Raw genomic sequence first — 24515 nt, forward strand, 5'->3', positions numbered from 1 at the left:
GTAAACCGCCGTCGGTCATACGCGGCCATTTGAAAAACCGTCCTTTACGGCTGTCTTTCTGTATTGTGCCGCTATTACGATGCACACGTACGCTCACATCCGTAAGATATGGACTCTCGCGAACGTGTCGCGACACGAGTCTCCGTATCATGTTATGGTCCTGTAAATACGACGGACGTGTTTACACGACTATAACCGCGCCGTCTTGTAAATAAGTTAACCCCGTTGTCTGAGAGCTTAGGTAGTTTTATGAGGCCCGTGACAAAGTACCGATATAACGGCGAGTACCCAATGGCGAGTGGTTTGTCCAATGAGAAGAATTTTCCTTGCACAGACGAATTTATTTCGCTACCATAAATGCACGCGTGAACATTCCGTTTCGTCAAAAACTCGTTTTTTTCTCGAATAAAAATTAAAAGTCACTACCTTGAAGAAAGGAGTACAAGAAAGAAAGATAGACATGCATATAATATCGTGTTTCTTCAGCTTATATTTATACTTTAATAGTATTGGCAAGAGAATGTTAACGGTGACTAGTGTCAACAAATTTATAAGAATTGCTAATGGATAATCGAAAGTTAGCTCTTAACATTTAGCGCGATGCGTTTCTCTTTCAGAACACGACCACGCTTTAAGATGTAACACAAATTTTGTTGTTATACAAGTTATTCGAGACGGAGCGTGAAAACCGATATATAATATCCGAAACTAATTGTTTATCGAAAGTTCGGCGCATTTACCATAACTTAAACATAGCCGTTTGGCGAATTGATAATTTAAAATTTCTCGTCTAACATAAGAGCTGGTTTTACGAGACAGCGACAGAGTGGCAATACAACGCAGCCTCGGGCGACAGGATTGGCCAATGAGGCGGGTTTTCGCGGACCGATGAGTTTGACCGGCATAGCTTACGGCTATCGCGATCGATCACAGGTTACCAGATATTGCTCGAATAACGACGATTGCTGTGAATGATGTTCTGTTAGATCCCACCCACGTCACTGTCGCTATTGCTTTGTAAAAAAGACTATAAGATATTAATTTTAAATATTTGCCGGCACAGCAGTTTAATTAGGAGAAACGCTTATGTTAATGATAGCGATAATGATAAACAAATGTTTAAATAAAATGTTATATAATATATATATGATATTTGAGAATAAAGCTTCCATCATAATCGCAAAAGCTCCCCTCGCGTTTACATTTGAACGATTCTCTTCTCCTTTCAGAGCCACTGCAAACATGGTATCTAAGATGCGTAATCGAGAAGGGACACGGCGACGGTATGGTAGAAGAAGGAGACAGGGAGAGGAGGTCTAAATGAGAAGATATTTCGGAGCAACGCGAAGCCTTCAACCAATTTCCAACCCCGAGTTATTAGTTCTAGATATGTGGTAAGCGTCTCGTTATATGTACACGCGTACGTAACGCGCACGCACACGCGTCGCCAATTCCGTGTATACGCAGCAGAGATTCCTTCGTGCCATAGCTAGGCTGCGCGACAGAGGAACTACTGGATATGAAAGGCAGTAACCGGAAGTCGGGGTCTTAGGGTGTCTTCCGCTCCCTCCTGCGCCCTGCTTCCGGTACGCCGAGGGGGTTACCCACCCTTTGTTCACCGGAGATAGTACGACGATCGTCGTGCCACCGCCGTAACCGCCAGCAGTGACTTCGATCTCCCTCTTCCTGCCGCCCCACGAAAGCCACCCCTTCCACCCCTTCTTCCTTCTCTCTGTGTCTCGTCCTCCAAGCGCACCCTCTCCGTAAGTCCTCCATCTTCTTAGTTACCGGAACCCCTAACCCACACCCCCGCCGTCCTCCCGGGCGGCGGTGGGTTGCCAATTCGTTTCTTCGCTTCTCGCTTTGTTCGTCACGCGGAGGGAAAGATCCGCCCCATTACGCGCCCGGTGAATAAGCAGATACGCCACGTCGACGGAATCGTCGAGTCGACGGGTGCCTACGTCGGAGTGACTCGCGGAAGTCGAAGTCGATGTTCAGCGGGTGGGCGAAGCTCATTTGCCTGTCGTTACGTACCAACGGAGCGCGCCCATTACACGAACCCGATAAGGCGCAAATTATTTTTTGCCGGCAACTATTTGTTATAATTAGCGAGCGTGCGCGCCCATCAGGTTTGTTTGCCAACAACGTTTAATATCCATTCGGATGAAACTGTTGGGATTGTTTGTTTAATTCCAAGAGTGGGGTCTATAATTAGAAAATTTGTTTGAATAACACCGATTTGCAGATTACATAGTACCCTTTTTCAGTTCTAACAGACGTTCGTACTTTGTTAGCGTGGGATAAATGAACAAATTTAATAGATAATTAAAATTGCCTCTCTCACTTCATTTCGTATTTTATCTTTCCTTCTCATACATAAATCAAACTGCTATGTTTAATGGCGTAAAAACGCATAACGTGTAAAATTTTATTTATCGAGAAAAGAGAAAAAGTACAAGTGTGGTATCTTCGATATTCTCATAAAAATGCGCGGAATATAAAATGAGAAACATTTCAAAAGAATTTTACTTTATATAGAACCAAGAAATATTATCGCCGAAACCTTTCGCCATTATGAAACGTACGCGGGGGGAACGACCGTCTCTCGTTTATACCAAGATTCATGAGGGTTACTGTGCACGTTCGAAGAAACCGGCAATTAATTCACGCGGGAGGTTAATCGGCAGCGGAATAATTCGCCGATTTGGCAAGACGTGATAGAGGCCGAAAGAAGAAGAGGAGGAAAAAGGAAGAGGAATACGCGGCAAAAAAGCGGGTATCCAGTGGCACGGAGGGTGGCTATTTCCATCGACCCCCTAGCGAGCACTCGTACGAAAAATGAAGAGAGAGCCCCGTCCAAGTCCTCGCGCGCGCGAGTCCACGGAGCGATTATTTCGGTTTTTGCTCGGACGCGCGAAGGCGCTACGCCGTGCAGAAAAATGGCACGGGGGCTCGTTTCTGTTTCGCGCGTCCGATCGGGGAATCTCGTTTTTCATCTTCCATCGACGAAGACGAAGGCGGACAATTTGTTTCGCCGCATGGCGCGCGCCCGCAAAAACGAAGACTGCCGCTCGTCATGGCTGACTGCCGCACGCCGCCGAAAGGATGATGACGGTGACGATCGGGTCGTGACGATGCCGTTCTGCCCGTGTTTTATCCATGCGAAAACGCAACTTCCGAGAATTCAATTTTTCACCGGGGCATTTCAGGACGTCGCTCGTTACGGCGCGGCGCAGTCTCGGACAAATCGCGGAGAGTAAGAGACTATCTCTTGAAACGATAAAAACGTATTTTCGTGCGATATTATTGAGTTACGGATTCTGTTTCCAACAGTTATTGATGCGTCTTAAAGAGACGGCAAAAACCGTGATAAATCGCTAAGAGATGTTCTATCGGTGAGCGAAAAATAAAAGACGGATGCATAAAAAATGTAAAGAAATCCGTAATTATTCAAAGTGACTGGATGTAACGTCGATGCAATTATCGTCTTTCAACGAGCCCTCCCCTATCTTGAATTTCATGCGCCGCGCCGAATCCGTGGAAATTTTAATAGTCTTTTTGGACTCGCAAACAGCCTACGGGCAAAAACGATAATGCGACTGTTCGACTCCAAATGGATCGTAGAGAAGCGATTTAGCAGCTTCCTGGCAGACGTACCTCCGGGCGATTCTCCCAAGACTTTCTGGGCACGTGTTTGCCGATATACACATAAGTGAACGTATCATAACAGACTGACACACACCTCCAAGATTGCAGCTGCTTCTGTTATCCTTCAACTCCTTGTTATCTCGAAATGATACGCTCGACAACGTCATTGAACTTAAGAAAAATTCTTTGTAGGTATCTCTGGCTGGGTTGACATTAAATATTTAAATATTAAATAATTCTAATGTTGTATATAATGAAATGTATAAAAATTTCTCTTTTGTACTGTGCTCATTAATATTATTTAAAATTAATTTAACTAATTCTCCGATTCTTTGTAAACTTCGAACTAAAAAATACGCGACGGATCGAAATCGTATGCAGAAAGATATAAAATTTGCCACGCGCGTTATATCTCTTGGATATGACAGCCATATTCTTGAATACTCTATCGATATAGATAAGTTACTGGTTCGAGTCCATAACCGGGATGACATCATGTTAAAATCAACGTTGTTTACCGGATAAAAGTCGTAACTATGGAATCGTCGAACTTCAGAACTACCGGGATGAGTAAGGTGATGATATACGAAATGGAATCGAAGTCGCAAGAACCGGGAGAAGGCGGAGCGGAGGGAGGACGAAGATGCGAGAGAAAGAGAGAGAGAGATAAAAAAAGGCAGAACTTTTCCAAGTTCGCGACGAAGATCGTATAATAAAACAATCGTATTCCGCACCAACGGAGCGAGAAGCAATAAGGGTGCAGTGTAAGTCCGAGGGTATTCCTCAAAACAATATTTTGCAGTGTCCGACGGACGTGTAGACGACGCCGATTCGCCTCGCTAAAAGTATCGACGATTCCGCGGGAACGACTTTCGGTGCAGCGCTGCGATGCCGAAGAAACCCCGTCGTTTATGGATTTTCGATGCCGTCAAACCGGCGGCGCGCCTGACGAGTCGAATCCTGACACATACCAGCGAGCGAGGGAGTTACTTTTTGAAGGAGGAACTGTCGCCTTTTATCGCAAAGACACTCGCCACGCGGAGACGCTCACGGACTTGCGGATGCGTGAAGCGACAGTCGCGATAGCGCCCGTCACTTTCACGTCTTTCGTTTTCCCGTGCGTTTTATATATAGATATAGACGATGGCTACAGGTAACCGGCATCAATTTTCTAATAGAGATGCGTGCTGCGTATGGGGGCGGCCATACTTCAACGTCTCGCGCGTGCCGCGAAAGATTTATTTTTTTCAGAACGACGACGATTGAGCGCATGTACGTTCCTATCGATAGCGCGCATGATATTTTTTACAATGACGGAGATAGGCCAAAGGAAAGTGTAGTGTGACCTCCTTGAGCTATCCAGGATGAAATATCGCGCTCGTAAAACTCTTAATGGCTTCTTAAATTCTCGCGCTCGTACGTTGCGCGGCGTGAATCTAAAAATAGAAATTCTCGCGAAAAGATTTTCTACGTGGCGGAATGGCGTGAAATTTACATACATCTGGTAATCTGCAATTTTGCATAACCTATCGTGTGCATTGTATCATTATGCTAATACAATGTATGCCCCGCAAAATCTGCATGTACAATAAAAATATAATAAATTCTTGAATTACAGTTCGGAATTTGCATTTAGTGATATCGGTTTCGTTTAAATATTATTAAAAAATTTATACGAGATGTAATATTTATGTATCGTATAACGATTTGATAAAAAAGGAATCGTTAAAATTCATCCGTGCTACGAAATTGAATTATATCCCGCTGATGCTAACATTCGTTACCAAAATTGATCCATCTTATCAAGGAAACACTGTCGACTGTACTTTGTTAATTCGAATGAATGCTTCGATCCTTCCTTTTAAGGTATTATGACCAAAGTATCGTAATAACGGTCGCCAGGATATAACCGCGACGTTGAACGGGACGGTAAACGGCGGCAAAACATATTTCAATCAAAGTTCCCAAGAGCTAATCCCGAACGGCTCTACCGTGACCGAGAAAGGAAGGATCAGGGATCGATCCTGGTCCGCTAGGCGAGGGCAAACTCCCCGGCATGGCAGTCCGTGCTTTGAAGCGGCTTTTTCCCCGGGACAGTGTATTCGCCGCGTAAAACTGAAAGGAACCCGATCCTCTCTCTTCGGAGGAAAGGCACGCGGATTATTTCAAGTGAAATTCGACGACAGTACCGTTATACGTCATTTAAATGTTCGGTGGCAGGATATAAACTCGACTGAGAGTCCTCGATGCGTTTCTCTCGACCGCGATACGTGCTATCAGGCAGTAAAGCGCGGTACTTGAAAAAGAGAATAGACATAATATAAAAGGGCCAAGGACCTCCAAATTTATGTAAATTCTTCTCCTACTAAAGGAGACGTAAGAGGCCAAATAAAAAACGGGGAAAATTAGAGAGGGAAAAAATGTTGAGATTTACAACGTAACGTGTTATGAGATATTTTTATATGGCAATAAAATTTGAAAAACGTAACGCAAGTAAATGTTTTATAGACAATAAACAATCACAAATGCGTATAATATGTAATCTTTTGGTACAATTATATATTTATTTCTTTAAATATTGATGTGAATATTACCACAAGCCTTTTAATATCTTGTTTTATCACAAAATACTTAAAAAAATATATCTACTACATCCTTAAATATCTAATTAAAATTTTTTAACTCGTAAATTAAGATAAAAATTTAAATAGTTTAATGAGACCAATATCCCCGCGATACATACAAGATATGGGTAGTAAAACGTAATACCTCACAAAATGAGCAAATATAATATAAAAGTCCAAGATCTCTCTCTTTCTCTCTCTTTCTTTGTCTGTCTGTCTTTCTAAAGTTTTGTAATATAGTCACTTCGAAGGATGGTGCAGAGAGAAAAGTATTGATTAAGGCGACAGAAAGAGGTAGTCTACATCGAGGAAGTCAAGATTCAATTGCGGCATTTACGACGTGAGGTAAACCGCTTTGGTTTGCTCCATAGAATTGAGTCCGCAAAAGCGTCAAGTATAGTACATCTTCAGAAGAAGAAATCGAATGTAACGCGATCGTAAGTAATATAAGAAAGACATTTAATTTTTAAACAAAGAACTGTTACATATAGATGAAATTTTTTAAATGAGAAGTGGACAATTCAATTTACAATTACAATTTAATCTATAATTGATGAAATTTTTCACTTTATATGTGAAAATTTTAATAAAACTAAAAATAAAACTTTACGAAATGCTCACGATTCAGAGAATTTTGCCACATAGCCTTCCCTATCTATCTAGCCCTCTCTCTTTCTCTTTTTCTAGAAATAAATAACTTCTGCAATATACAATTTAGGTAGTTGCATTAACGTTGTGGTTTGTTTCAACAACAACAATTTTCCATATTACGCGCCGCGTGACGGCATGTCATAAATGTACACAATTACAAGAGAAACATAAAAAGTAGCATCAGGCATCAGAAATATTTCATATTAAGTTTGAAGGACTAAGCTCGCTTTTACATTTCATTTTATGACAGAACGACAGCTCCACCATTTGAGATCCTCAAAAAGGCTACTGCCCTCAGGGCAATTTCAGCCAGTTATTGTGGTAGTCTTAAACCGACCCTGACTTTAACGAAGATGGTTTCCCACGTTTTTATCCCTTCTTCGAAGCCGGGAGCTTGCCACCCCGTGTTTCAAGTCGCACTGCTGATTCGTGATTCGTGAGTTTGTGCCTTTCGCGGCAATCACGGCCGAAACGATATATCTACGGCCGTGGTATGCGGCTCTTCTCTCTCTCTCTCTCTCCCCCGACTCGGTATGATTTTAACGATGAGCGTTCTTGGTGGATCCGCAGCATTCCAGTCGTATTCTCGGTCGGTGGTGGTTTCACGATCGCGGCGGAGGCGCATTAATAATTTATGTCGTCCGACGATAGGACGCTCCCGGCGCTCTCGACACGATCGCGGCGCAGAAATCGTGAGCGCCGATACGATCGCTTCCCGTCGCGGAAACGTGAAAGAAGCCCCGACGATGGCCGGGGTCTCACGCGGCGGATTCCTTCCTTCCACGAAACCGAAGGGGGCTAATAAGGAATTAAGGACACGTGCAGGCCACCTCCTATAAGAAGCGGCCGGAATCACTTTCCACGCGGTTGACTGAACAAAACTCGTCGGTCGCGGCGAGCATGTAACGCGATGACGCGCGGAAATTCCACCTCCGAGATTTTTCCTCCGAGTAACTTCCGGCGAGTGACTTTGGCTTACTTCGGGTGGCAGCGACGGTTTCGCTTCCGGCTTCGCCGCAGTATGGGATCTGACAAATCCGACGGCTCGGCACGCGGACGGAATTAATAGAATCGACGTTGCGAGAATACGTCCAATCCTGGGATATTACGTCTCGACATTGGCAGTTACATTTTATCTCGCCGCAGCATTTCTGGCATTTGGGATGTTACTTTCGTGCGGAATCTGCGTGATTACGATTGGATAGAAATTCGGTCTTATTATGAAATATTATTTTCAGAAAAAGTATTGGAAGAAAAATATTTCTTAATGTTAACATTTCGCGATAATACATAGTTATCCCATTTTATTACAAAAGAAATATTATTTGTATGGTTCCGAGGATTTAAAAAAAAAAAGATATGTATAGAGAGGAAAGATTACGTTAGATCTCACGGAGTCAACGTACCCATTAGTAACCTAATGGTATTATAATTGCCCACCATTGATCAGTGAGATTTTATGAAATTTGATATGTGAAAGCTAATAAGCGTAATGAATATGATGCGCTAAAGCCGTTACATAAAAAAGCCACAGCCCACCTTTTTATGCCCAACGATAGAAACCAGAGAAGATATATAATGCGGTGGTCGGATTAAATAAGCCGCATGATTAGGAAATAGTTGCTGTGGTTGGACAACACGCAGACGCTCGCTTTTCGTAGCTACCGCTGAATCATCAGCATCATCATTTATTACACTCGTTCAATCTGTAATTGGGACCCAAAATTAATTCTGTCTGACAAATTGTTTGGCCGTAATTTTCTAAAAGTCACGCTCCGATGTGATCGAATCGAGCTTTCTCATCTCGTATGTCAAGACTGACGTAGCTTTCATAAGATTCAATATCGCGATTTGTTACATAAAATAATGAAAATGGTGTACAGCGGACATTTCCAATATTTAAGTTTTAAATTTGACTTTTCAATCTTATGTACTAAATATTTACGACACAAAGTATTTACAAAATTATCCTGGCACTTTTTCATAAAAAATTAACGAGCAACATATCAGAAAGATACACTTTCATGGATCTTCTGAATGCATAAAACAGTGTTCCATCCAGCTACCGTTTTAATCGTAAAGCAAGCTAGGGTGATGGACGTTTCAGACTCGGGCATATGTTTCTCTTCCGATGCTATCGTTTGTCACTGCCGGCTTTAACTGATAGTAGCATCTGGTAAAGTCTGTCATTGCAGGTTTTGACAGACGTTACAATCGGTTGAAATCGGTGCGCACGAGCTTCTGCCGACAATTCGCGCTCACCGTCGTTTATATCTCCATCGAATTGATCAAACCATTATATCTCGCGCTTGTTAAAACGTGAGAATTTCATAGCCTTTTCTGCAAAGCGCTTCAATATGTAACAATATAATTATGAGTGATGTGGAAATGCAAATCTGTCTTTGATTGAAAAATGCAATATTTATAATAGACCATTTTCGAAAAGGTTTATTATAAGCTTTCTTACAATTAGAAAGTAAATTTTAGGAACAGGAATGTATTTTATATTTTTCTTCAAAAGAAGACAAATATAAAAATATCTTTAGAATTGCATTTAAGCATACTAAGCATACTCCAGAAGAATATATTTGTCATCAAAAAAGGATATTATCTGCATAATAGTAATAATAATTATAATATTTTATGATTGAATATGTGCACTCAGATTATGCGTTTCCAGATTATTGAACCATAATGACATCTCTAATAGCGGATATTCATTTGGGTCGGATTTATTCAAGCGTGGCTTTCCTTCCCTTATAAAGTGCATAATTACAAATAATCATCGCGAATGTTGTGTTTCGTAATTCCAAATAAGTGTAGTAAAAAATAATAGCATATCTCATAATTAAGTACTTTATCTTTTGTAATTTTATAAAGGAAGACGTAATACTTGAATATATTACGGAGAGCGAAATCAGCTCGAAATTCCTGCATAGTTTCTTTTTCAAAGATCACTATCATCACATTCAAGCGCGGTCCAATCTCTACGCTATTATGTATTTTATTCCCGCATACGAGATTCCGAAAATGTATACGTGTGTGGGGTTATTGTCATTCCTCTCAGCCCAGAGATCAGCCCAATATTTATAAACCGCCCCGATGCTCGTCGACATGTGGCTAATCGATCCGCAAAATGTGTAATCGCGTTCGGTTTTAGCGCACGGCCGAGAGAACGGCGCCATACGCGCCATCCCGCGAACAGAATTTTGCACGTGAATTCTCGGATGAACGGGCAGAGAAGGGGAGTAGCGCGAGTTGCGGTGCGGAGGTGTGGTATGGGACACGCGCTTTACTTTTTGAAATCCACGTAGACAATGGGGAGAACGACGAGCGCGATTGTAATTAACGTCATCGACCTCTCGTTCGATCTGCTCTCGCGCTACTAGGCCCCCGAACTTTCGCCAACCCTTTCGGCCGTCAGCCGCCCAGCGCCCTCCCTCCTCCCCCCCCCCCGGCAACCCTTCCTTCCCCGTTTACCCGCACCTTTCGTCGACCGATCGGTCGCGCCCTGTCGACGTTGTACCCTTTCTATCCGCGTATAATTAGTGTCCTCTGTACGCGCGATGTTTCCCTCTCGTTCCCGCGGCGTTAATAACGACGCGCTGGCTCGATCGCGTTTGCGGCTTCGCTTATCCGTTTGAAAACGGGATTCAATTATGATCGCACGGCCCGGAGGCGCGCGGGACAAAAGGACAAGTATCGCTCTGTTTTACAGATTGCACTTTATTGCTCGCATTCTCCCCGTGTACCCTCTTCGCGGCCGACTCTTTTTGAGAACCTCCGCAAGACGGTTGACGTGCATCAAAAACGAGGTGCGGGTGGAGCTTGATAGTATCGCTTTCGGGCAAATACATAGATTCGTCGCAACTTATTTGCTCCGTTTGTTTAATAAAATATGACGTATTCTCTGAACTAGTGTGAGATAATAACATGTTGTAACGTATCTTCGTTATACTTTGTTAATAATTATGTCTAAGATATCTAGATATCGTTAAAATATAATATTCTTATATCACGCAAAGAAATGTAAAACATAGTGGAAAGAAAAAAAGTTGAAATTTCAAGATCGCTAAAAGTTCGAGTCAAAAAGTACCAAGTAGACTCGATGAACTTCGCGCGGATCGGTTACGACAAAAGTTTTAACGAGAAAGAAATGATGTGCAATTTTAATCGCTGCACTCGTGAAGTTTTTATATGTACCGAAGGGAGTTATTTCCAAAGCTGCAACTGTTGTTAAAATGCAGATAAATGCAGATGCAAAAACTAAAAAATGGAATCATACGTAGTAGTATTTTATCATCGAAACAGTTCGACATATTTATTTTACAATTAACATGTCAGTATTATTATCAAACAATGAATTGCCGAAAATTCAAATCTTTCTAAAGTTTTTCATCTATTTACCATAATTATATCAATTTTCGTAATGCAAGAAATGTAATACGATGCAATACCAAGAAGAGTACTTGCATTTTCGTATTTTTATTTGAATTCTGTTAATTTATTCAATAATTTTATACTACTGTACATTTCGAATTTACAAATCATATATGTCCTACAATTCAATTCTCTATTTTTAAAATGTGCACTAAAGAGATAGAGGTGAAAACAATAGGAGGGTGACTAGACGGGTGCGTTCGCACATAACGCGTCTATATATTTCTTGCTAATATATCAGTAGCGAAATAACCGATTATTTGAAGGGCCGTGTAAGCTACTAGTCGTGACGTGAATTTATTTGCTCGATTTGGAAGCCACCCAGGGGCGCCTTGCCGCTGACGGTTCTGACTGATAACGGCCACTTTGCGCCACTCCCGAACCTCCTATTTTAATACCGGCCTACCCTCCGCGAATTGCTTAATATTCCACCGGTGCAAAGGCGGGGACTGAATTTAGTCGAGGGCAGCTGCGCCCGAATTCTGCTTCTTCCGCCCGACTTTCGATGAGGCGAACCATCGAGCATCGAGCCGCTGTGCAAACACACGTTCGACGAACCGGGGCCTTACATAGTGTCCCGGCGCATGTTCTCCTTTAAATCGCTAGCTAGATTGACCCGGTCGATCTGTCGTTACGTTTTTACCGTCATGGAACCGGAATTCGAAATGGAGGGACTAACCCTCCGCGCTTCATTGCTCGGCAATTTGTATCCGAATTGGGTGCTTTAGAATTCGGTGTACTCTGTATACGAACGCTGAATGTTACTTTCTCTCATGCAATGAGTGATGAGTGATAGTGACGTGTTATCAACTACTGCGTAGCAAACGTTTGATGGATTAACGCAATTTTAATCTATTAGTTCAAATGTCGCGATGTTTGTTAATTTATGCAATTTTTCATTATTTGATTTATCATATACATATTAGAAAAATTAATTTATTAAATAAAATTTCATACAAGTTTTATCAATGTTATATTTCAATAACTAGCTGCATATATATAATTTTATCTAATTTTACTCATTTCCTAATTTTTCAGAAATAAAACGCAGCATGCATGGCATTGTGTATGCAAGTGTGGATGCTACTATAGTTAATATCGCGCATATTGTGAAAAAAGATCAGTTTACTAGAGTCGCGCTTGTGTGCTCGCATAGTGCCGCGAGGCAAGTGTTAATTGGCCTCGACTACCCCGGTGGAAAACGTAGCGAGAAAACAGGACGGAAAATCGTGGGGTGTTGGTCGGAGGCTGGCGTGTCGCATGATATGCGGAGATTTTCATGACTTCTACGAGGAAAATACAGGAGAAAGAAAAAGAGAGAGAGAGAGAGAGAGAGAGAGAAAAAGAAAGAGAAGTGTTGGCCAGCGATGTGCGAGATGTGGTTTCGTATATGGTGGAATAAAAAAAATCGATTCCACATATATGTACATATATGTATATACTTGCGAAACGAGCCCTTCCTGCAAAGCTGGTTACGTATATCTGAACTTAGAGGGTTACCTCGTAAAGTTCGATCGCCTGTTCTCGCCTTCCGAGTTCTTATGGAGGGAAGCAGGGAGCAAGAGATGATAATATCGACCCGCGCACGTAATAATACGGCCTCCCTCGCGAGGCTCTCAGCGTGAGACGGGATTTTACCGACGTGTGTTTAAATTTTATTCATTCGCCTAATCCAGGGAAGTTAATGAAAACAAGGCTGACGAAGGGCAAAACGTGATTTATCGAATGCATTTCTAAAAAGTTAATAAATGATTTTGTTAAATACCTCAATTGTATTAATTGTGTTTTACGAATTGATATACCAACAGAGATTTTATAATTATAAGCTTCCTTATTATTTATTGAATTATAACGCTTATATCTTTATTGCATGTCGATATTCCGAATAATTCACGCGTGCGACATTGCCTGGAAAGTGGAGGAAAGGTATAGATATATGGTTAGGTTTTTATGTGATCCAGAAACTGCATCCCGAGAGACCGATTTTACGTTCCTATGGAATAAAGCACATAACGTGAGACGCACTATCTCTTGCCGATATTTACGTATCTCTCCGTCTTCTGGGACATAAAATTTTCCATCTCTTCATGAAGTATTTTTCAGTTATGTATTCCTGCGGATCTTCTCGCCGAGACGAAAACAAAATGCCGCGCGAACTGTATCGCGAACGCGTACGTGTCGCTATTATGGCGTCAACCAGTACAACAAGTCTACCGTACATTCGTGCACGCTGTTCATTTCATAACGTGTGACACCGGCCTTACGACCCGCTGACACGAAATACGTGCGCAATTTCGTGGTCGCGACGAGAAGATGACGACGGCGACGAGACCACCGACGACGACGACGATTGCAGCATATCGATCTCGTGAATCTCGTGTTCTCTCGCCGAGATTTGATCGCGTACTTTATCAAATGTACGCCTCCGCGATAATCATCTGGAACGCGTTTATAATTCGCTCCGAATATTTATGCTCCCGGCAGCGGCTAATTGTGATTCACTGACTGGCGTCACGAAGATATGTCACAAAGAATTAAGCCTTAAGGGCAACTCGCCAAACGATCCCGTTTGATAACAAGTGTGCAAGGGGCTTTTAAAGCACGTCATGATTTTTTTTAATTTAAATATCTCACATTATATAATTATTATAATTTATAAATATTATTTTATGAAAAATTATATCTAAACAAATATTTAAATTTTTCTATGCTTTTGCATAACAAGTAAAGTAGCAAGTAAATATGATAGTATTTTAACAGTAACCACGAATGATAGACGATTTTATTAACGGTAACCACGAATGATAAATGATTTTATAAGATGCATCATACTAATATGTCATAATGAACGCAAAACTTGATGCATTAAAGCGTCTTTGATGTCGCGCCATTAGTTACACTTTATTCCACGATAGAAAACGTATCCTTGATCACTGCCTCATCAACCAATGCCTCTTTTTCCAAGCTCGAATCTGGCCGTGACATTGCGTTTCGACGTAATGAGACGAAATGGCTGAGGATAATGGACTCGGCCACTTCTTGAACAGAATCCAGGCGATGAAATATTGAAGATACGGAGCACCAAATTTTGAATAAGTATTATTGGAGACGGTACGATTGTGTTTTATCTGGCACAAGATAAATCTGAGGATAATACATCGTTGCCAAATTAACGGTATATTACCCTCAATAATCAGTTTCCAAGATTCGCGAATTTCCTACGATTAACACTGACGAGTAGAGAGTATGGTAAAAACACTGTACCGCTACACATTCGCAAATCTGCGAACTGATGAGATCGCAAATCAAATTAAAATCATTGATCAATTGAATAAAATTAGATTTCAACCACTTTTTAAAATTATTAATTGATTTTGTCGATATAATTAAAATTAATTTGTAGAAAGAATTACTATATTTAAGATTTATTATTTTTATAAGTTTAATTTACAATTTCTTAACGTAATTGTATTTAATTTTGATACTTCGTCTGATTCAATGCAGTTCTGTTTCGCATAATTCTGTATTCTATAATGCCGTGATTAACAATTTGCCAAGACATCACGTATCGAGAATGTTCCGGATATTATCACATCCTCCAAAAATATTTCATTGTTATAACATGATCTGCTGAAAAATTCGTTTGTCGAGAAACGTTTCGGGAAGAAAAATAAATCGCCTACGAAGGAGGAAAGATCACCTACGTTTTCGGGTCGAGGAGTACAAAGAATTGGTTTATTCTCGTCGCAGGATTCGAGGAATCCGATTAGCGGATAAAAACCTAATTTCGAGCGCCCGAGGGGATGACCCAGCTCGAGTGACAACGTGGGAGAAGCCCACGTTGATGTTGGTGCACCGGGCGTATGGTGGAACGTGTGTCAGTTCAGGCATCAACGAGAACGACGACGACGACGACGACGACGGACGACGACGACGACCACGTGTTGTCCGTACTAGTGTTTGGTAACCGAACGTCACTCCGAATGATGGATGACACGCTAATCGTTCGTATTTACGCACCGCATGTGCCCGCAACCTTCTTATTTTCTCGTCCATTTTAAGGCCACGGCTGGCTCGTAAACAGGCGCCGAGGAAAATTTTGCTGCCGCCGATATAGATTACGTAAATCGTTGATTTTCCAAGCCTGGCTTACGGAGATAAATTGAATGAAGCTCAACAATATCCGTTGATAAGAAATTCTGTTTTCATTGTATCCTAAATGTATTCCGAGATTATTTGAAATTATGCATTTAATCACATGTGTATCATAACATACGTTAAGTAGACACGTCGGTAGTGAGTCAGATTAAATTAATTAAATGCTAAATTATTACAAATACGACGTGCATTTCTAAGTACGACAAGTTGTTTCTTGCATATATATATATTTTAAAGCTTCTGTGCCTATTCGCGTTCGTGGTGATCCATCATGAGATTGCGTTGGCAGGATGCGTATGTTACTGATTAGAGCGTGTGTGTTGCTTGGCATGCGCGTCGTGCGTGTCCAACGAGTTCGATGATCGAGAAAGGTGTACGTGGCCATGAGAATTGACGTGAATCGGGTTATACAGGGTGTATCGTATTACAGCCTTGTTCTAGAATGTTTCCAGGCTATCGGATTTACTACGACGGAAGAGATATCCACCATTTTTTTCGCTATAATTGTTTCACGTCTGGCTGAATCTGTCACACGATCGGTTTGAAATATATGGATAGAATCTATTCTTTCTAAATATTACAATGGTTGAAAGCTAAAAATTTGAACTAATAATTTTATCGTAATCATGATAAGTAAAGTATCTTCCTATTAATTCAATCGCAATTTCTATATTTCTATAACTCAACTAATATCGTTTTATTTAATTTTTTACCGCAATCGCAATATATGCAAAAATATCAGTATGCAATATAAAATATAAAATAGATACAACTACGTAAGTCAACAGAAGGCATGAGATATTATGCATATGCTCTCGACACCATAGAAACTCGCAATAGTCGCAATAGGTATGCAATTTTCATGAACGTTGCATATAAGAAAATAGAAACTTTTTTTAATGCATAATTCCCGAGATTGCCTCTTGAAATTCTATTCAACAAGTAGCAGTCGTAAGTAGAATTTTAAATTGTTCTGAAAAGAGCGTATTCTTACATCTGAGTCAGTCGTACAAATGTAGATTTTCGAAGAGCTGTTGCGCAATTACGATTCCGGATGATATCTGTAGCGCCGTTAAACGGCAGTAAGTTTATTTTAGCCGAGCAAACTCCGCGAGCGCTCATCCAAATCAGCTATGCTTGATCGAGTGCGTTTGCATTATTGCATGCTCGCTCGGTTATATTCATCTCACAGGATTATTATAACCAATCGTGAAACGCGCGACGCTTCCATTCGCTGACTTGAGGGAACCACAGAGACGAGCCTATGGATTATGGGACTCATACACTTTGGGAACCTACGCTACGCGTGAGCATCGATGCGTGTCGCCAGGGCATATATACGTACGGTTATATACCTACGTATACGTTCGATGGTTTGATCGATCGGTCTATCGCTCCGTATTTATTTATATTCCATCGAGTGCTCGCACCTGGTACCATTAGCTCTTTCTCGTTCCACTGCGTACGCACGAGGGGAGGAAAAAAATATGAAATCCCCCCACGCCCACCCTTTCCACGCGCGTGGCACTCTATCAATTTTTTTTTTCCTAGCACCGCCGAAATCTTTACCAAAACCGATCGACTGTCATATTCCCGCCAGACGAAAAAATGAGGCGACGGACGTGCCCGGCTTGTTAACGCCCCGGCCCTTCGCTCCGGGAAACTTTTGAATCGAAAAAGTAAATATCGTTGTAACAAAATGGATCTTACTTCACATGACTCGTAGAAGTAGTTTGATATAATTTATGTTTCACGCCATACAAATAGTCAATAAAAAAAAACCGTTTAATCTAATAAGTATATAACTACAATAATATCTTCTTAAAAATTATTACTAATAATTCCCTTTTCAAACAAATCTTCTATTACAGATTGCTGTACACGAAAAGAGTTTATATCGTAGATGCATAAATATTCGTGAGCGCCCGAACATAAATGCAAAAAATTCACGGGATAAAAAAAAGTACAGTAGTTAGAAATTCATTCTTACCACTATATCAATAATATATTCCAAGTATGATTGACGTTAGCCTTAATCCTACTGTAACCTGAATCACGCGAGCCGTAAAGTATTGTTCTCTGTATATGTCGCGAGACCTAAAATGATAAAACAAATTTATGGTGCAATGTAGCGTGTATACGAGAGCTCATTAATATCTTAGATAAATCTGAATTCATCGAAGGAGGCGAATAGCTCGCGCGACTACACAAGACGTAGTTAATTAAAAGTTTGTTGTCTCCCCGTGCTCAAAGAACCAACAGTCTTTTAACTAACGGATTTCAAGCCGGCGCGCGGCGCGGCGCGACGCGGCGGTCAGCAGCGATCGCCGTGCTCCGTCTGCAGATCCAAAATCTGTTTTCTGCACGTTAGCTGCCTTCGGAAACAGCTTCGGGAGTTTTAATGAACTATCCCGACAAAAGCAGCCGAGAGTCGATCTGCAAACCGTAAAGTCGTTTCTTTGAACAGTCTTCCGGATACACAGGCGAAACGAGAACGGACGGTATTCGGGGTGGGCCGAGGGGAGGCCGAGGAGAGAAAGCGAGAGAGTAAACTTGCCGTAACAATTAATTTACTTCGCTTACGCTCGGGTAATTGAAAAATTGTCGATAGCCCGAAGAAAGTCGGGACCGATACGCGCGCCCGAGGGCCGTCAAGGTAGAAGGGAGAGGGGGCAGCCGGCAGCGTGAACGGGGAGGAGAGCGCGAGAGGAGGATGAGGGGCGGATACGACAAGCGATATAAGAAGCGAGAAAACGGAGTTAATTAAACCGGCAGCGAAGGGACGGAACTCGAGACGGCGCGGGGCGGAAATTAAAAATGTAAATCTGCGTGATTGGAAACCACAGAGCCGTCATGGCGGGCCGCCACCGACGAATCCACCCCCGCCGCCGCCGTCGATGGACTTCCTGCCGATTTGCGATTTTTATTATAATCGCTTCAATCGAAACCTCCACCCTCGCGTCGACATGGACGCGACTCGACTACAGAGAGATTTTTCTCTCTGTGGCGTCTCTTATTACCCGAGGCTGAGATTACTGTAAGCGCTGGGTCGTCGGTTCATGCCGGATCGGGATTTACTACCGTTCTCGAGATATCGTTTAAGAAACGAGGATAAGTGGATTTTCAATACTTTGAGTGTTAAATGACAAATCGATAGTTATTATTTCGCGATCCGTGCGTTTGCACTTGTTGGAGTAAGAGATAAGTGACATTTAAATGCTTTGAACAACCCAGGATTAACATAAATGCAACGATCAATTACAATGCGTCCTTAATAAATCTCACTTCATGTAAAAGACTTTTAAAAATTTCTAAAGTTCTGTTTTTTCTTCTTTTCTTTATTTCTATATCGCACAAATAATAAAATAATATAATAAATAGTGTAGTGAGAACATGCAATAGTTTCTCGTCATTTTTCTTCGCCCCCAAACGAAGGATAAATATCCTGTAAGTGATACGTTGAAGCAACGCTTTAAGCGCTACGTGGCAGGCGAACTCAGTTTAGATCATGTTGCTGAACTCCAATTTCATAAAATGGGGTAAGTCACTTTATACGCCGCCTGCATTATTTAGCACGTATAACGGCATTACGTAATCGCACAACGGAACACGCCTCGCGCACCGTCGCGCTCTTACATGCCTCGAAAACACCGGCGTGTTACGACACAATTTATTTACTATCCGCGATCTATCTTTCGCCCGCGCGTGAAACAATCTATTAATTACGCCGCGGATCAAATCTGCATTAGCCGCAAATATATCTTTTAATCCTCTCCTGGTATCGCCACCGCGCCACCGCCACAGTGGCCCGTTTCGAATATGCAAGAAGCAGAATCGCTCATGCGATCGAGTATTAATCGGATCGAATGCGATCGGATAGGATCGCCGGGTATCGGATTCATGGTGGCCGGCTAGTCTTACGCTTTGAGAGTCGTAGCTTCATCAATTTCCAACACTAATTCGATACCCCGAAATAGCCGCGCCGGAATTTCCTGTCACATCACGTCACTCTAACCGTCCTCTTATCCTCGCTCGAATGCGATTTAGAGATTCCCCGATAACGAGATCCAAGCTGTTTATACATCGTCCATCGCACACGCACACGTCGGCTTTCGTAATAGCCAAGCATGCGTTTCATATAAATCTGCACGATCATTAAGAGGTATGCACCGGCGGTTATACCACAATCCGTCGTAAACCACTTTTACTCCTCACATTGCAGCGTCACTACTAATACATTTATCGATTGCAATATCAGTTTATCAGGATTTAAACCGGAAATTATTCTACTGCAAACTTTAGTCGCGTTGTTATTAATTCTAATTACAGCGTAACGTATAAAACTGGATATTAAGAATTATTGTATAGTATATCTTTTGTTTACTTTTAAAAAACTACTCAAATGCTGCCAGAGAGTTTCGATATGTTAATTTCATATATTGTACATGACTTTGTATACATATAATAATTAAAATCATTTTTAATCGTATGCGAATCAAGCGTTATGAAGAAACTATGTATTTTAGTCGTTAAGGCTTGTTTCATTTCTATGATTGAATTTATCGGGAGATAAGAATTGAACGGGAAGAGAAATATTGGGTTTCGGTACTTATAACTCGCCAATTGGTGCAATCACCGGGGAGCCGAAACAGACTCCGCGGGAGAGGAGATGAAAATCTTCATATACACATTCAGAGAAGTTAAGTTCTTAAACAGGAAGCGATTAAAGCTAACCAATCATGCTGCCTGTAAAATCATGTGCCTGCGTACACAGGCACACCGCTGGGAGTAATCGAGACATGGTAATACACTTTTTACGTCAAGTAAACATCTTTTCCGCTGCTCGCTACATTGTATGCTTTATACTTCTTAAGTTAACGTGATTGGTTAAACTCCTCGCGGGCACGTTGCTTGAAATTTTTATATCGCGATCTAGTAACGTATGTCCCTATCGCGAAAATTATTTATACATCGGTCTCGTTCGTGAACTTAAACATTATCGACGTCGCGCTGGTTGCCGTTTATTAACATGGAGACGTCTGGAGCATTATTGATACGAAAGATCCCCTCACAAATTTATGGAATCAATTTGGAACTTTTAAAGGTAATATACTTAATCAGCAGAACAGACTTTTTCAGAATTCTAATAGCACAAAAAGTGCTCTTTACTCCCGGAGTATATTTTAATATACGAACTTATGCCGCAATCCTTGTAATACATTTGTAATGCAGATAAATGAATTTGCATAAGGTAACTTTGAGGTGGGTGTGGAAAATCTCATTCTGTCACCCGGACGAAGGTACCTTAAAATATGCATACATATGCATGCGCGCAACGATATGAGTAACTTTGCCTATTGATCATAGCGGTAACGAGCTTGCAATCTTCACTTTATTAGAATCAAGAGTAATGAACGTATCATCTTTCATCCGTGTTCTGAAAATAGAAAAAGTGAAGATGGAGGGTACCAGCCGTGGTTCGACCGCACGGAAATAATATAAGGGGGATTCGTAGTCGCCGTAGGTCAAACGAACCTGCTTTGGCTCCGGTCGAAATAACTCGTAATCGAAATGAAATTTCGGTCGATCAATAAGAGCACAATCGAAAGTAAATCGGCCGGGATGTCCTCGGAGGCTGAGAAAAACGAGTAAACGACGATGACGGGAGCGCGCGCTCCCGGGGCCATCGACTACAGGAAAGTCCTTTACGAAATCTCCGGCGAATAACCAGCCGTCTGTCGCGAAAAGTCCCTTTATGGGATCCCGGCAGCGTACACAACGCGACGCCCTTCGACACGGCACTCTCTCCTGTCCCCCCTCGGAGAAGGGCCTAACCCAGCAAGACGATTCCCGCGCCCGAGTGCGCCCATGCGTTTTTCGCTTTATACGTTGAAGTGTATGGCGGAAGGAGTATGGCAAAGCCGAGGGACGAGGGACGTACGGACTCCATGGTACGCCAGAATCCACGGCTAGCGGATGGGGCCGATATCCTTGCGCGAAGCATCGACTTCTCTGGCGCTGCCAATACGCCAGAAATTCTTGATATATCAAACAGCGCCGACATTCTGACGCTCGCGAAGATTAATTATACGTCAATCGCGCAAATTCGCCTGCTGATAATAGATGTACGTTTTTTGCTTTCGCGAAACTGGGTTACGCTTACTTCATTGCACCCAAAAGAAAGACATTTCGACTGTCTCATTAATTTTATTAAGATAGTCGTAACAAAAAGATATGCTAAGACGACAATCAAATATATTTTTAATTGTATGTTAATAGTAAATTAGTATTAAAGTAAAAGTAATATTATAAATGCGTTAAATATATATATATATATAGCGATTAATAAGTTGTAGTTCGATATAAGCATATTAAGTTATATACGGTGAAATAAGACAGCGTCTCATACGTATTTACGTATGACGTGAAATATATTTATAAAAGTGAGACATAAAAAAAAACAGAATATTACGGATGTGTTTTACATTTTTCACTCATCGATCCTCTCATATTTTTTTAAATATTTTATATGTTTTAACGGTTATTTAACGATTACATAACGATTTTTAATTCCATCAGAGTCTTCGCCGGGATCATTGTCAACGAAGTCATGGTTGTTTCTTGGCTGAGAGCCCCTGCGCAATTTAAGGTCTTCTTCGATAGCGCCCAAAGTGTATAATTCTCACGAGAGCTCGCAAACAAAAATATTATCCTTCTTCGCATTCCCGCTCATAGCTGAAGTGTGCCTCGAAGGCATCGTAAATCCCGATAAGAGTCTATAACCGGCCGCCATACACTTCCCCATACTCCCGATGTTTGCCCTTCTATTCCCGGTTATCAAAAGGAATACACCGTGTCGTTCGAAAACCGCGACTGGATATCGGTCTCGGGCTATCACTACCGCGACGTTTGCACGGTGTTGGAACCGTTCACAGCGGTATAAAAGCGAACTGCATGTACATGCTTAAGGCAAGAGTTCGTTGCCGGCGAATCGAGCGGAGAGTCGAGCGCGAGCGTTAATTCCGCTCGCATAAATTTCGGGATTAAGAGCATACGTTATACTTAGGGAAATGCGAGTTTCGTGCTTTTCGCTTCTCTTCGACTCCCTCAGCCACTCCTTGCCTCCTTCTTACCTCCCTTCTCCCATTCCTCCCGTGCCTACTCGACCTTCTTTTCCTCGCACTCTTCGCACCGCCACGATCGTTTCACCCCTATTCTCCCATCAGTTTCTCGCGGCTCTTACTATCGCGCGAAGTAGAAAGTATTACCCAGAGAAGGATTAACCTTTTTTCTGTCAAGCGATAGCGACTTGACTGTTATGACGTGAATACTCCGTAATCAACTACCAGTTTGACCAGTAGGTATATTTAAAACCTAAAGATAAATAATAAAAAAACAATCGTGACATCTTGATCGATAATTTCGAAAACTTACGAAAAGGCCAAAATATATATCCGAATATATATTAGAGTGCATTCAGAACGATGGTAGATAAGGAAATTACACGGAAAAGTTTGCTTTGCTGAATATATTAGATGATAAATACTCTTATAGCAATCTGGGCGCCAATGAGATTTCCTAACAATTCGTATAATTTGTATTATATCATTTTAAATATTATCCGACCAAAGTTTAAAAATTTCAGGCATGGTATATTCAACTAATAAAGACAAAAAACCGTGCGATTCTCGAAAAATATATTACACAATGGAAGTTGTTAATCAAATAGGCAATCGTGTTGTCAGCTATTTCGATTAAATTGATTCATTGTTTTTCATTTGATCAGATTTTCGATACATTTGATGTTGTCGCGTTTTGCAATTGTTGATGCTGTTTCAAACCGATAAATCGTTGTCATGACAATCTCGTATAAATCAAGGTATACCGAAGTTGGCCAATATTTCATATAATTCAGATTTCAAAGAGTTTCGAGATATTAACGAATTGAATAAACCATAATTCAATTATCCGGTTTTGACATAAATAAATTGCCATTCAGTTATCCACATATCAGTTAACATAGATCGTCGAATTAATTAATGTAAAGTGCTGATTCTTCAAAAAATATAGAATAAACCATCAATAAAAAATTGTTTAGCCAAATTCACGGTAAGCTAAATCGCTATCAAATTTTACAAATTAAAAAAAAATGGAACAAAATTTAAAACATGTTTTTACGTATAACTTCGAAGTTTGCGTTCAGAACTTTGCTTATGTTAATATTTACATCATCTTGGTTTACAGGTATTTTAAGCTTAATAAACGTGCTGGATGGTGATTAAGTGTTTGCTTAATGAGTTCGTTAAGTTTGTTTACTGGATAGTTTGGATAGCGGATAGTTTCGAGGCTCGAACAACAGCACTTTGTATACGTACGTAAAGCTATATTCGTTCCTTTCGCGAGAATAAGTTCGAGCACGTCAATGGCTACCGACTTGCGCTGATGAACTGCTTGAAGAAAAACTGACGAGAAATTTATTAGCGAGCGCTAAAGTTAAATAGTGCAGCTTACGGACGAAAATGGCGTATATAACAAACTTGCCTTGTTTTTTAAAACTGTGCCAATAACTTTCTATACTTCAAACGAGTTTTTGAATTTTCACACGGTTGCTTCTCACGATGGATATTGATTTAAGACGTACAAATATGTAATATTTTATTTATTTAGAGAACATTAGTGTAAATGCGGATAAACATAGAGCGCGATAATCTCTAAAGAGGATAAACAAATTTGCGATAATTATGATATCAATGCTCTTAACAGTGTGCGCAGAGGCACTATCCGCACCAATGTGTTTCATACTGGTTATTGGTTAACTCAATTATCGTAATGATTGCGATAATTAATCTCTGTGGCTTGCGTTCCAAACTCTGCATACAGGAACTAACGACGCATACATATACAATATAGAACTTATATTTAACGGTAACAAAATAGTGATAAGTCAATATGATGAAGTCGATATTGTTTCCTAATTTATTACAATCGGTTAAA

The 24515-nt window shown here is 41.1% G+C and overlaps 2 protein-coding genes across 3 annotated transcripts in view; one reads left to right on the forward strand and one right to left on the reverse strand.

The window, feature by feature from the left end:
* Positions 1–24515, reverse strand: part of LOC112456875 (protein slit) — a 311515-nt gene that overhangs the window by 233834 nt on the left and 53166 nt on the right. The window lies entirely within an intron of this gene.
* Positions 1–24515, forward strand: part of LOC112456876 — a 48554-nt gene that overhangs the window by 2343 nt on the left and 21696 nt on the right. Inside the window, exon 2 of the mRNA XM_025019659.1 lies at positions 1230–1394. Coding sequence (XP_024875427.1) covers positions 1321–1394 — 74 coding nt within the window. The 5' untranslated portion in view covers positions 1230–1320. The remainder of the gene's footprint in view (positions 1–1229; positions 1395–24515) is intronic.

This window comes from Temnothorax curvispinosus, unplaced genomic scaffold (assembly GCF_003070985.1).
Source record: "Temnothorax curvispinosus isolate PA1 unplaced genomic scaffold, ASM307098v1 QBEX01007285.1, whole genome shotgun sequence".
NCBI classification, from domain to species: domain Eukaryota; kingdom Metazoa; phylum Arthropoda; class Insecta; order Hymenoptera; family Formicidae; genus Temnothorax; species Temnothorax curvispinosus.